The 14,963-nt window shown below is 39.2% G+C and overlaps 1 protein-coding gene across 1 annotated transcript in view; it reads left to right on the top strand.

Annotated features, from left to right (window-relative positions):
- LOC134674842 (ubiquitin carboxyl-terminal hydrolase 32) overlaps positions 1 to 14,963 on the top strand; it is a gene marked incomplete at its 3' end in the record, with an annotated part of 64,990 nt that overhangs the window by 14,743 nt on the left and 35,284 nt on the right. The window contains 6 exon segments of the mRNA XM_063532996.1: positions 414 to 642; positions 10,123 to 10,295; positions 10,297 to 10,482; positions 11,620 to 11,733; positions 11,844 to 12,036; positions 14,633 to 14,809. Of these exon segments, the coding sequence (XP_063389066.1) occupies positions 414 to 642; positions 10,123 to 10,295; positions 10,297 to 10,482; positions 11,620 to 11,733; positions 11,844 to 12,036; positions 14,633 to 14,809 (1,072 nt within the window).

Below are 14,963 nucleotides of genomic sequence, written 5' to 3' on the forward strand. Positions count from 1 at the left end.
AATCGATTTTGGACCAGGTTCCATAAGTTGCTCTTTGCTACTGCAATATTTTGCGCTACACGTCTTAGTTAGCAGTGCTGGCCGAAACGTTAATGCAATTGAATAGTCTTGACCATTAACCTGTACAAATTGGACCGTCAGCTGTAAGGCCCCGTTACCGATTACTGTTCAATTTGTACCGGTTAATGGTCAATTGCAATTAACGTTCGGCCCACACTGTTATAATCATGCCGCGATCAGAAAGGGATTAGAAATAACAGATTTCCATACACTTACGTCAAAATCAATATGGATTGACAGCTATCTCAATCCCTTTTTAATTGCGATTCAGTAATAGTTAGTATCACACTGGCGCCTAAATCCGTGGTACATGTCCTTTGCCTACATCAAACTAACCCAAGACCATCTTTCAGGACATAATCGAGCTAGAGAAATGCTTCTGGTCGCTCCGCAACTCCGCGCCCACGGGCCAGCTGGACATCGAGAGCCTCGCCCCCCTTCTCTCCCACCCCCTGCCCAAGGCGGCCGTGGCTGGGGTGTTCCTGGCCTTCGACGAGAACAGGGACGGCCACGTGGACTTCAAGGAGCTCTGCTGCGGGCTCAGCGCCGCCTGCAGGGGCCCCAGGACCGAGAGGCTCAAATGTAAGTACACATACTGCCGTATTCGAACTTCAAGATATTCACAAGAGACGACACGTACTAGATACGTTATAGTTTAGATATCAACTAGTTCTCTTTTGCAGCGCAATTCGGGCAACCGATGTCACTTTTACGTTAGATAGAGTAAGATACTTATCTATTAGATGTGAATTGGATCTCTAAGTCATATCCTGAGGAAATCGTACAAGAGTATCTCCCGAATCGCGCAAATGTCAAATTTGACAGGTTAGATCTTAAACATCTCGTTATCGTATCTTGGTGATGTCTAAAAGATATCTAATAGATATCTATTTCAAAATCCGAATCGGGCCCATACACATTTGTATTGCAGGGGTGCTAAGCTAATAGGTTTGCTGACATTTAGACTTAATAATCTGACTTAACTTTTAACGATTTTATACCAAGGGTGAAATGTTAGTTTTCATATTTAATTGTAACTATCCGCGGTCTTTCCTGTACAATTTCTCGTTTTATTTTTCGAAAAATTGGCTGTTTCATACATTTTGGCTGGTCCATTTTTTATCGGAGGGTACATTTTTTTTTGCGATTTCAAGTTTGGTCCCATCGTAAAAGTTGCCCAGTATAATCCGAAAACCTCCCTGGCAACAGGAATCTAGATATTTTTAGCAACCGTGTTGAACTAAGTGTCTAGCGGCCTTTAAAGATTAAAGAGTCCGCATTTGATTAGATATTACTCCATGTGCAAGGTATGCTACTTATGACTTTTATGACCCTCTTTTTAGTTTACTATGTCTGATGCTAACTCAACAAGGAAACAAACGAATTAAAGTTTAAACTCTTGTCATTAATATTACATAAAGATTTTTTTAAATGTTGTTAAACAAACAACCACACCTAATAAACAAAACCTGAAATTGTTTCTCCCTGACAGTCAAAGTAATCTACAGGGTGGAAAGATAAGTCGGGCCCTGGAGGGAAACTACCTTAAATCCTTAAGCTGGCTCATTTTACTTAAAGGAGTCCCCGTTCCACCCTGTATACATTCGCGACACAAGTTAAAAGCAACTATTATGTATTTATGTTCCTTTACACAACACTTTGTCAATTGCTATGTCGTAATGAGCATATAAATTATAAACATTTATTTCTACCGACAAAAAAAAGGTAAATTTAAACTCATCTCTATTATAATCTTTATTGCCACAATATTTGAGTTCACAATCGTACAACAGCCTAAATAAAGACTACTGATTGTTTACTTGTCACAAAATTACTGCCCACGTCACTGATTGCTTAGTGACGTTACGGCAAATATGTCTGTGTGACAATTTTGTCGTGCTGGCGAATTCTAGACTGTATTGCAATGAGATACGGTGCAAAATTAGTGTTTATTATTTGAACTAATAGTTCTAGTAGGTAGCGACAATTCTGTAATGCTCCAAAAAAAGTTTGTAGATTAAATGAGACAACTATGAAAAAAGAGGCTTTTAAAACTACAAATTCTGTATCTTGGGATCGTGAGTAATACGCACAGACAAAACATCCTCCAGACTTAGTATAGTCGCGCTACCCCCTCTGCCACGCATACGCTAATTTTACTCCATGTTCGAGTCGAAAGTGTCTTTGTGTGACATCCGTGTCTTTGAACGGACCAATCACGGCACGGGACTTCGCTCACCTCGTCCCCCGCATTTTTGGCATCATCGGTTGCATGAAATAATTGCTCTAAACTCGGTGTTGAGGATTCCTAGCCTATGGTAACACAAAACAATAAAAAAAGAACAAACATTATTATAGATTGATTCATAAGATTAGGGTTTCTGCTCGAGAATTCCCGAGGCGAGAAATCTCGAGAAATTTGTCCTAAGTCGAGACGGGAAAAATATATTCAATGCCTCGAGAACTCGAGAAATAAATCTCTACTAATAAGTAAAATAAAACACGCGTATAAACACATGATGTGTCTATGATGTATTTCTTTAGGTAGTTAAATAAATATGAACAATGTTTTTCTTACATTTTCAGGTAGGGTAGGAACCTACTTAAAACATTTATTACCATCCAAATAAAAAACTACCGTGATCCGTCCCCTGTCGTTCTAGCTTTAACCGATTTTCATGTTTTGAAACTTTTGAACTACATATTCATGACATTCATGTAGTGTCTTTTTTATTGAAAAACGCTTTAAAAAAAATTGTAACGAATTATAGGACCATGTAATAAGTGTAATAACAAATATTACAAAAGTAAATTACTATTGATAAATCAAATAATCCCGATATATTCCTATTAGCAAAATATTACAATTTTAACAGCTTTATTGTTACGTTGAGTAAGTACGAGTAATTAATATTACGTAGTAAAATTTCTGTTAAAAGTTGTGTCACATCGAGTTTTTTAATACAAAATTTATTGACTTGAATATTGCTGCCTGATAAAATACCATATTGTGGTTTGTTTACATTTTGTTGAATACCTAAAGAAATACACTATAGCATAACACATCACCGGTGCGCACGCGTGCACCTATAGTTTTTTTGTTGTTGTATTTTTGATTATTAAGTGCAATTTATGGTGACTAAAAATGTACCATATGTTTGATTATTGATCTCACCTACGATTCCTACGAGTTTGATTTGTAAAAAAAAAAAATCAAATAACATGTTGTTTTTTGGAGCTTTCAAAATTTCTCGAGATACTCGAGAAACTCGAGAAATCTTGGTCGAGAATTCCCGTGCCTCGAGAAATTAAAAAGTTCGAGAAACCAGAAACCCTACATAAGATCTGGCGTGATGTTCGTACCTAGTACTAAATAAGTGTTCCGTAAACAAAGTTTTGTACGGAACACTAAAAGTAATAGTTTTTTTTTCCTTATACGGGACAATAGTGTCCCGGACGACAGGGAGGCGTGAGCGGAGGCCGGAGTCGATGCCAACACGACTACTGACAATTCATAAATCTTGTTGCAAATATGTTAGGTCTAAAAAACAATTTGGCTGTTTCATACATTTTGGCTGGTCTGTTTTCTATCTGTTTTATATAAATTATTTTTTCGCGATTTCGGGGTCAGTCCATAGTAAAAGTTGCTCAGTCTAATCCCAAAACCTCCCTGACAACGGGAATGCACTTATTTTTTAGCCACCCTGTATATTTTCCACATACCGCACTTCAAACATGTGTTCTTTTTTTGATGAGTGGGGCCCACTGATTAACAGTCCGCCGGACGGTATCGGCCTGTCAGTTGTTCGGAACTGTCAAAATTTTGTTCTAACTGACAGGCCGATACCGTCAGGCGGACTGTTAATCAGTGGGCCCCTTAAGACTCACATTCGATTGTCATTTTTGAAATGTCAGCCTGGTAAAGGGTTAAGAGCCAACAGGAGTGGTCATTTCTCCATACAAACGTACTCGACTGTTACCTCCGTGGATTTTGAAGCTAGGGCAATGATTTTTTCAACACAGATTAATATTGTATTAATATCTGTGCCGGACCAGAGCCCTTCAAAAATGTCCAAAATGGCTTAATTGACTATGCCGCAATGAGAGGCGTGGTATTCAAAAGTGATATCAATTAGCCAAAAAAGCAAAACGGTCCGACACAGATAATTTCATGATCATTTAGATTTCGAAATTTGGTTACGATTGGTTAAGTTTTGGAGGAGGAAACAGTCGAGTACAAAACCTTGATTTTTGAGAGCGGGACGGGTATATTTACCTAAAATATTTAAATCTCAGCTCCTGTTTCCTGCACTCCTAACGATAAGTGCAATAACTAATTTTGAAATCTCAGTCGCTTGTGTGATATATTATATGAGAACAAGGTATATTATTTAATGATAATTTAATATGAGTTATTGCACTTATTGTTAGGAGGGCAGTTTCGTCTTAAACGAGTAAAACTTTTTTTAGACATGCCATAACTCGTTATGCCAAAAATAGTTAATCAAACAAGTTGCGAGTCTCAGTTAATTTAGTTGTTAGGTATAAAGTTAATTGCAAATAGATGACGTAGCAAGATTTAAATAAATAATACAGGGTGTCCCAGAAATCGACGTCAAGCCGTAAACGGATGATAGACCAAGTCATAACAGTTATCATAAAAATACAAAAAAAAAAACCAACTCATGTTCTTTAAAAATTATGGTCACTTTAAAAATTCACTAAAAAATCCACACCCTGTAATGGTTCTTTAACTCTTGTTACTACAAATTCCATAATTTATTCTAATTTTTTTATTATTGTGTAATCTTGAATAATTACAGGGTGTGGATTTTTTTGTGAATTTTTAAAGTTTCTGGCCATAAATTTTGTGTTAATGAGTTTAAAATTAAATCCCTAGACACGTTTTACGAGACGTCAAATACGAACCCAAAAATAGTAGATTTCGTACATATGTAAGATCTTTCACAGCAATTAGATAATTACTAAAAAGTGTTTTTTCTTTCAAAATCCGGTAGACAAGAATGAAGATAAAAGATTGAAGAACCGATGGATCTGTAGTGCAAAAGTAGGAGATACGATTCAAAACTTATCAAAAAGCGACGAAAACCGCAGGTAGCCCCTTAACCTATTTTCTTCCAATGACAAAATGGCGAAAAAACAATGGCCACGCCAAACCGCGACTTCCCTCGTTTGTGTTGTTGCGTAAGCGATAGTCGTAACATAAGTCACCGGTGAGACAATAGGCGGGTGACCCCCGGCCCTGACCGCCAAAACACGCGTGTATGGACGACCTTGCCTTGGATGGCCGGCAGGGTTAAGAAGATCATGCATGATATTAAAAACCTGTGAAACTATTTTTTTTTTATAATTACGCTTTGATTATAAGTATGTAAAGGTTCTGTCACACAGGCGCGTTTTCGGGCGGGGGGGTGAGCGTTTTATATGAAAAGCGGCGCGCCTCGCTCACTCCCCGCCCGGAAAACGCGCCTGTGTGACAAAACCATAAGACATTACGCTACATTTTTAATCGTCTTAGCGTCATTTGCACCATCCCACTAACCCGTGGTTAAACCGTTAACCCAGTGTCAAATTGTACTGGTAACCATGGTAACTCCAGGTGTAACCGGTTAACCCTGGGTAGTTAATGGTGCAATTGGCCCGAAGGATCGTTACTATAAAAAATCCGTAATCATGGCAACATGGCGCGCCATGCCCGCCAATTGGGTCTAAAAAAATAACCAAACTTGCGGGCCCGAGAAAACGAAACGGAAGCCTACAGCCTACGTGGCCCGCCGGTCAAAAAGTTTGGAAACGATGGATACCCCTGGTAGCTGATGGTGGCTTAAGATACATTTGATTTGCTATTAATGATTAAATATTCTATAGTTCGTTTTTTTTAGCATTAGAAAAAATGTAAACAATCTTGATGTGTCTTTTAATTGAAAAACACGTTAATAAAATAAGTCACGGCAAATATGTAACAATTATGAATCTAACACGATCATTTATATTCTTGTGCTTTCATAAGTAATAGTTTTGATTAAAAAAAAAGCGTTTTTTTAAAAGTTCAATTAAGCATCGTCTCATTTAGCAATGTATCAAGGCAATGTTACAAGCATCCATTTACACCTTAGTTTTTGTACAACGGCCTTGCCTTACCGATGCACTTACACGTGATTGAGATGAATACTTTATTTTGATCAGAAGTCTACCTTATGCCTTGGTATTAAGGTTGACGTATCGGCAGTTAACGGTGAAGGTGGTGCTCTGTAAAGGTAGCACGCATCGGAAGACAATAATGAGGAAACTGTGGTTGGCTCTCATTTCTAATGCGTATTAGATGTATTGACGTAATACAATATTGTATATTGTAGCCATAGACTAAGAATCCTCTAGACCGAGTTTATATAATAATAATAATATTGTTTATTTCAAGTTTTAAACTCATACAATACAATACAATAAAATACAACACTATAAAATAATATAAAATTTAAAATATGTATAATGAAGCAGGAGTTATAAATGTCCCTTGTTAAATTATTAGATTATTATTAAATTATTAGTTTAGAGCAATTATTTCTTGCAACCGATGATGCCAAAAATGCGGGGGTGCGCGGGACGAGGTGAGCGAAGTCCTGTGCTGTGATTAGTCCGTTCAAAGACACGGACGTCACACAAAGACATTTTCGTGGCAGAGGGGGTAGCGCGACTATGCTCAGTCTAGAGGATGTTTTGTCTGTGATTGTAGCAAAGAGTTACGGATTGTAGTTCAGACCGGCTACCACGAGTCCATACATCAAGCGCGACTTCAAGTGGACTTGCGCGCGAGAACGCAACTGCTAGACCGCCAGATGTAAAATTTGAAAAAAGAATCGTGCCCCCGAGTTTGACAGCTGAGGATGCCGATGTTCTTTTTTTTAATTTTATGGTCTGGATGCTGCCCCCTTAAGCCAAATGTCATAGAACAAAACTAGAGAAAGGGAAAACCTATGCTGGCGCCATCTATGCAAATTTTCGTTTGTCTACCTTGTAGAACGTTATCTTTTGGCAACCAGAGTTACCAAGTACATGTACCTACGGATTGTAGGGGGCCAAATAATGCAATTTATTTTTTCAAATAAGCAAGGTAAGGCAACAAGGTTGTATGGGCACTGCACGCTGACGTTGCAGTTGGCGTGCAGTTCCCATACAAATTGCAGTCGGATTGCAGTCCTTCTGTATCGGCACTAAAGCACAACGTTTGACTTGAAGATATCGTCTTGGGTCGTCCCATTCGTTTTTCGTCAAGTTCTTAAATTAGTCCTATTCTGCTTTCGTCACTCATTCTACATTGAAAACCACTGACGGTTGTGACGAATGTAGAATGAGTGACGAAAGCAGAATAGGACTAATTTAAGAACTTGACGAAAAACGAATGGGACGACCCAAGACGATACCGACTTGAACCCTTATGCCATTGAAAAATAATCCAAATATTGTTAGACCTCTATAATCTCTCCGATTTTTTTAATCTACATCTACCCAGAACTAGTGGTTATATTGTAGAAAATAATGAAGAATGGTGTTTGTCACATCGTCACGTACTGTTTGTGCCTGCAATAGATGGTCAAGTGCAAACGGCAGACGTAGAAAACTAGATAACTGTGTCCGCACAATGCACGTGACGTCATAGCAGTTTGCAATAGTGCTAAATGCTTATTGTGGCTTACAGTTCATCTGTATGTAGGTACTTATCCAATATGCTGTGAACCTTTGCAATAAATATTACGTAGAAAAAGTTTATTTTAAAAAGTCCTGTTAGTACTCATAGACTAGGAATCCTCTACACCGAGTTTAGAGCAATTATTTTATGAAACCGATGATGCCAAAAATGCGGGGACGCGCGGGACGAGGTGAGCGGAGTCCCGTACCGCGATTGGTCCGTTCAAAGACACGGACGTCACACAAAGACACTTTCGACTCGAACATGGCAAACTAACGCTAGTGGGGAAAAATGCGACCGGGAATAATGCTACGCGGAACTAACTCTAGTGGGGAAAAATGCGACCGGGAATAATGCTACGCGGAACTAACTCTAGTGGGGAAAAATGCGACCGGGAATAATGCTACGCGGAACTAACTCTAGTGGGGAAAAATGCGACCGGGAATAATGCTACGCGGAACTAAGTCTAGTGGGGAAAAATGCGACCGGGAATAATGCTACGCGGTACTAACTCTAGTAGGGAAAAATGCGACCGGGAATAACGCTACGCGGAACTAACTCTAGTGGGGAAAAATGCGACCGGGAATAATGCTACGCGGAACTAACGCGCTTGGGGCACTGATCTAACTACTCCTCGATAGCACGAATCTCAAGGGAAGCGCCAAAAACTTCGTCTTAACGACGTAGCGAGGTCCTTATAGGTTTTTGTTTGTCTTAAAGAGATTTCGAGTTACAGAGGTTAATTAAACGCTTAAAAAATTCGTGTTAGCTGCTTACTTCGGCTTAATGAGGTTGAATATTTCGAGTTAAGGAGGTTTTGGGTTCTGAAGGGAAGGGAATAGCATTTTATTTCGCCTTATCGAGGTACGAGTTAGCGAGGTTCCACTGTATACCGGGTGTGGCCTGTAACACGAGCAAATAATTAAAACATAGATTGTACTCCTCAAACGGTGACACTTTTGTTCAACAATTTTTAAAAAATATGAAGAATTTAGACTATATTTTTCATACAAAGTAAATATTATCTTCAATGGACGCCATCGCCACGCCATATCATATCATTGTGATTGACGTTGCTTGTCATGCCTTAAACATAACAAAATTCGCAATACATTACGTCTTTGAATAAACTTTAAAGTGTATTAAAAATCAAACCACAAGTTATTTTTAAAAGTCGCTGAACAAATGTTGGTCAGTATGAGGAGTACAGTTTAATTTTTTGCTCATATTACAGGCCACACCCGGTATAATAATATCTTGCTCTACTTCTCGCGTTTAGTTTCAATATCAATAATCATTAGATAAAGTTTGAATTTGCATCGATAGCCGTTATCTATCTAGTTTATATATAATCGGTCGGCGTACAACGATTTACATAGGTACAGACCTATTATATTTTTACTTATGTTTATTTAAAACTGAATCTTGTAGTGCAGTGATAAAGATGATTTTATAAGTAGTGATAAAACAATTATAATATTATGACTTCGTAGAAAATCGATAAATAAATAAACTAACATTTAATCAATAGATAATACCACCTGTTGTTTACCTCTGCTTGTATTTTTGTTTTCTTTTGTATTGTCTTCTTTTATTAAGGTGTGAAATAAATATGTCGTAAAGCATTATGATATTTATGTATGATGAACGAATGGTTTTATTGACCAACGCCAGAGGAATTGTACTTACTTGAAGCGTATAATATAGCTCATGAAAATAAACTTTTAATATCATTAATACCTATTTAGGGATTATAAATTTTATTTTAGAATGTCAAATCACAAAATAGTTACATAAACAAATACATTTCAACACATCTAAATCGAACCTTACCTATTTATATATACATATAATTATATTTATTTGTTAGCCTGTTGTGTCCCACTGCTGGGCATAGGCCTCCCTCTCTTTCTTCCACGCGTCTCGTTCTATGGCAATATTAGCCCAATCCTTCCGAAAGGCGTCAAGATCGTGCCGCCATCTCTTTCCAGGTAATATAGGATATATTATATCCTATTTCTATAAAATTTTAAACACATTTTCTTCTTGATCGGGTCACTCTTGACAGAGCGGTCGTGGCCATCATTGGAAGTCTCCCTTTGTGACACGTTTGACGGCTCGCCTCCACTCCTCCCTGACGGCTGCGCGTTTAGCGCATTCGTGCAAGGGGCCGTCCATTGCTGCCTTTATTTGGTCCATGGGCGACCTTCCTCGCGCTCGGGTACCTTCTACTCTGCCCTGCAGCTCCAGTCGCTCTATGGATACATCTCCATGTCGAGAAACGTGTCCAAAGAAAGTGAGGACACACATCTACTACCAATATAATTAACATCTCAAATACATCTCTCTTTCAGTCTGCTTCAAGATCTTCGACCTAGACAGAGACGGCGTGCTGAACAAGAAAGAGCTAGTCGACATGGCGGACATACTGTGCACGGTTGCCAACGAGCACTTGAGGAACCAGAGCTCGAGGGCCTCGACGCCGTCTGATGATGATGGGGACAAGGGGTTTGACCCTGAGGTAGCTTTTATATCTATCCCTTTCAGTCTGCTTCAAGATCTTCGACCTAGACAGAGACGGCGTGCTGAACAAGAAAGAGCTAGTCGACATGGCGGACATACTGTGCACGGTTGCCAACGAGCACTTGAGGAACCAGAGCTCGAGGGCCTCGACGCCGTCTGATGATGATGGGGACAAGGGGTTTGACCCCGAGGTGACTTTTTTTTCTTTTGACTGACTCAAAAAAGAGGAGGATTTAGATATGTCGGACTCTTTGGGTTTTTTCAATAAATAGTCTAAGAGTAATCAATTGAAATGAAACACTACAATTTCTCGAAGACAGTAGGGCCGATTTGAGTTTTTTTTTGCCTGAATGGGGTGGTCATGATCTCAAGAAATCGAAGGGAATCTGTAAATATTATAGGCCTTTAAATGCTTTTTCTCAAAAATGGACGGCAACGTCGACTTTGCCGTCTAAAAAATAGGTTGCGAAGCGCTTAGTTTATGGTCAGTCAAAAATTAAAAAGTTAAAAACATTGCAGTCTCGATTTTGGGACTGCAATGTTGCATATAAATTCCATTATTTGTCGAGTTCCAAACTTTTTAAAAGTTGAAATGGCCATATCAAATGAAGGCACAGGCCCATTAAACAGCCAAACAGATGATTAGTACCGCGACTATTTAGTTGTCTCAAATAGGTTGGCGTATTTTCGGCAGAAAAATACACTTCTTTTTTTTTATTAAAAAAAAATAAAAAGGCGGCAAGGGCTTTCTTCTGTGAAAATATATACGTAACAACGTTACTTTTGTAAAATATTTCTATGATATTTATATTTCTTGCACCATTTTTGAGAAAAGCACTATATATGACTTGGCTGGAAGGCTACTTGCTGGCTTCGGATTCAATTAAACGGACTCCCAAGGTCGTCCGTTTAAAACGCATCCTCAGCCTGCAAGTAGCTACTTCCGAGCCTCGACAATAATGTACTATTGCACTTGAACACAGAAAGCACTATTTACTGAACTAGAACTGTTGATGAACACTTGAAAATTATGGTATTTTTAACAGTTTTCTAAAATTGGTTTTGTCAATAAAAATTTACGCCATCGCGTTAGACGGTTAGATCTAAGGTCCGATTTCTTGGTCCAATGTTCATTGCGCCTCACTCTGTCACTACGCAAAATGTGAGACGCAAACAGACATTGGACAAAGAATTGGACAGGTGGAACAACACCATTAGCCAAATCTAGAGTTGCAAAACTCCTGGAACTAGAAGCTTAGGCTCAGCGCACAACGTTGATATATTAATTTAATGGTGACAATTAATTAATTAATTATATTTTATTTCAGGTGGTGTTACTGAATTTGAGAGACAAGCTGGTGACCAGCGTGCCTAAGAATGGGAAGAAGCCCGTGTTTCAGCTCGGACCGGGGGACGGAGTTGATGCTTCCAAGCAGATACAGGTATTTACAAACTAGTTTGTACTTGATAGGTCTAAATAAACATCTAAAGCTATGGTCAAAGTAGGTAGGTATTTTATTTTATTCTTTTTGAAGCCGTATATTTTTTTCAGGACAAAACCGAAAATAAAATAGACACCATGGATCTAATCGCAGTAGACACCGCATTAACGCAAGAAGATTTCCTGATCTGGGCCGTGGAGAGTGCGGATAATCTAGTGGCACCGTTCCTTCAACTACTGTTTGAAGTCTGCCATATCGTCCTTGGATTGCGGCCGCAGTGCAAACATCAGGAGCGGGATATAGGTGAGTTTGTGTTAACGCATTCACTGCCAGGGGTCGTGGCCTAGGAACAAACTTGTATGACGGTGGACGCACATGTGCGTCAGGGGCAGTGAATATGTTAATAGTAAGTAACTGAAAGCCTCAAATAATTACTTACTTACTGCTGTGGCGCAGTGACCCGAACTGGATCTTGGCCTCCGACACCAAAGACCGCCATGCTACTCTGTCCAAAGCCGTTTCTGTCCAGTCGACGGCGCCGGGTTCGCTAAGGTCTTTCCGCACTCTCTCCAGCGGTACCTAGGGTGTCCAGAGTCCGATGGCTCGGGCTTGTAGTCCAGATAGGGGACGATCGCGCAGTCTGGAGGGCGTACTCTGGAGTACCAAGTGGTCGAAGGCCGTTTGGACGCCCTAGGTACTGCTGGATAGCCTCAAATGCTGAACAAAAACAGTTGTAGAGGTACAATGACTGTTATTTTGGTGTTCTCACTATCGTCATGAAAATTTGGTCAAATTTAACCGATTTGGACTTAAAAAGGAGGAGATTTTTTATTTATTAATATATTTTTCTTTTTTTTGCATTGTTGCACAATTTAGATAACTTGAAAAGGTTTCGTTGTCCTGTTAGGATCTGATGAAGGGTATCTGCTGGCTTTGTTGACTTATGGCGTTACTCATAGAGTCTGTGCGGAAAGAGAAGAGTCGTGGGATTTGAGGGCGCGCCAGTGCTATTTTATGGTTTTTGCTATGCTGACAACACTGGTCACGTGATTATAGTACGACACTAAAGGTCATGATACTTGAATCCCTTTTGTTCCGGTTTTTTACCACGGCTTACTAAACGGAGCCTGGTGGTGGTGTCGGCTCGTCAACTCAATCCTCTGATTTAGCGCAGGCACTAGTTTTTTTTTTAAACACACTTGTTTTTATATCTCAGATACTAAAAAGTGACTGCAATTGACAAAACTGCTAAAACTAGTTAAGAATCTGCCCAATACACCTGTAATTTTAGTACCAAACAAGATACGAGTCTCATTTATGTACTGCCTAATCTGTGCAGTCCAACAGTTATTAAAACCGGGTAGATCGGGTAGAAATTGGGCAATAGAACTGTAATTTTATCTGGGATATATTTCACCCATTGTAAACTTGACTTGTAATGTGTATGTGTACATTATTAATAATAAATATGAATATGAATAAAAATAGTGCATAAGTAGGTAGGCCTTATTGGGATATGTCCGGTTCTCTCATCTCACGATATTTACTATATTTACTTCGCCGAAAAGTCAAAAGAATGAAATATAATTTCGTAACTAAAAGAACCTAGAAATAAAGAAATATTTTATTAGAAAAAGTTTTATTCAGAACCTAGTAAACGAACTTACAAATAAAGAAATATTTTATTAGAAAAAGTTTTGTTCTTTGTAATCGAAGTCTGAATTAAAATATTCAATGTCACTTATGTTTGAGCTAGCTTCAAAACAACCAGGGACACTCATAGAACTATCTTCATCTGAACTGGATGTGCTTGAATCCGGCACGTAGATTACGAATTCTTGCATATCACCTACTTAGCGGTCTTTTATTCGAGATACCGTAGGTACTTTTACACAATCCTGAAAAAGAAATTACATACAAATATGTATAAAATGGCAAGTATCAAGACTATTTGTCAGTTATTTTAAAGATCATGAATGACCTGCATATTTATGAAAATTAATATATTTTGAATGAATATACTTACCGATTATGTACCGGAGACAAGTTACTTAGGGAGCTTATTAAATAGGTAATTATTTAATCTTAAATACAACATCAATACCCGCGAATAGCGGAAACACGTACCGCGATTTTTTGTAAGTCGATAGTCGGCTTTTAGCCGTTTTCTTCCCGCTGACAAAACCGAACAATGTTAAATATAATTTTCTTCGTGGTTTTATGTAGGTACGATTTTATCGTGTTTTGAAAATATTTTATACATAAAACTTGCGGTTTTTGTTAATAAAAATATACATTGACAGAAGTTTGTTTACTTTTTACAAGACAGGAGTCAAACGTTTGATTGCCATATAAAATTTAAAATGTTAGTTCCCGTTTCTGCCACGACTCTTCTCTTTCCGCACAGACTTTAACCACGATACTGGCCTGAATTAGCTATGAATCGTTTGTATTTATCTGTCCTGTCGTGTTGACTTATCATCATCATCATTTCAGCCTCTTATACGTCCCACTGCTGAGCACAGGCCTCCTCTCGTGCGCGAGAGGGCTTGGGCTATAGTCCCCACGCTAGCCGAATGCGGATCGGGGACTTCACATACACCTTTGAATTTCTTCGCAGATGTATGCAGGTTTCCTCACGATGTTTTTCCTTCACCGAAAAGCTAGTGGTAAATATCAAATGATATTTCCGTACATAAGTTCCGAAAAACTCATCGGTACGAGCCAGGATTTGAACCCGCGACCTCCGGATTGAAAATCAGACGTCATATCCACTCGGCCACCACTGCTTACCGCTGTTGCTTGCTGTTGTGTTGACTTATGTATTTGTAATTTAACTTAATCGGGCCCGTAAAGTTTTATGAATAAGGGGTTTAACAATGATTGATTTGTTCCACAGTACTGGGCTGGCTCCGGCGCTCCGTCCAGCGGGGCTACTCCGTGGGGCAGTTCTGGTACCTCGTCGCCGCCGAGTGGTGGGGCGCCTGGGCCGCCCATACGGCGGGCGACGGGCCCTGCTGCCGCGCCAGGCCCGACGACGTCATATGCGACGAGTCCTTCACCACCACTAGTACAGGTGAGTGATGATCACCGGGCTACTAGTATCATGTACAGTTAGGGCCGGTCGCACCACCCACATTTAGCGGACTGATCAACGTCACTTATTAGCAGTGAACTATGGTACTTCCCATACAATAAAATTTAGCGAATGATTTAACGGTGACAGGTGG

The sequence above is a fragment of the Cydia fagiglandana genome, chromosome 20 (assembly GCF_963556715.1).
Source record: "Cydia fagiglandana chromosome 20, ilCydFagi1.1, whole genome shotgun sequence".
Lineage (NCBI taxonomy): Eukaryota > Metazoa > Arthropoda > Insecta > Lepidoptera > Tortricidae > Cydia > Cydia fagiglandana.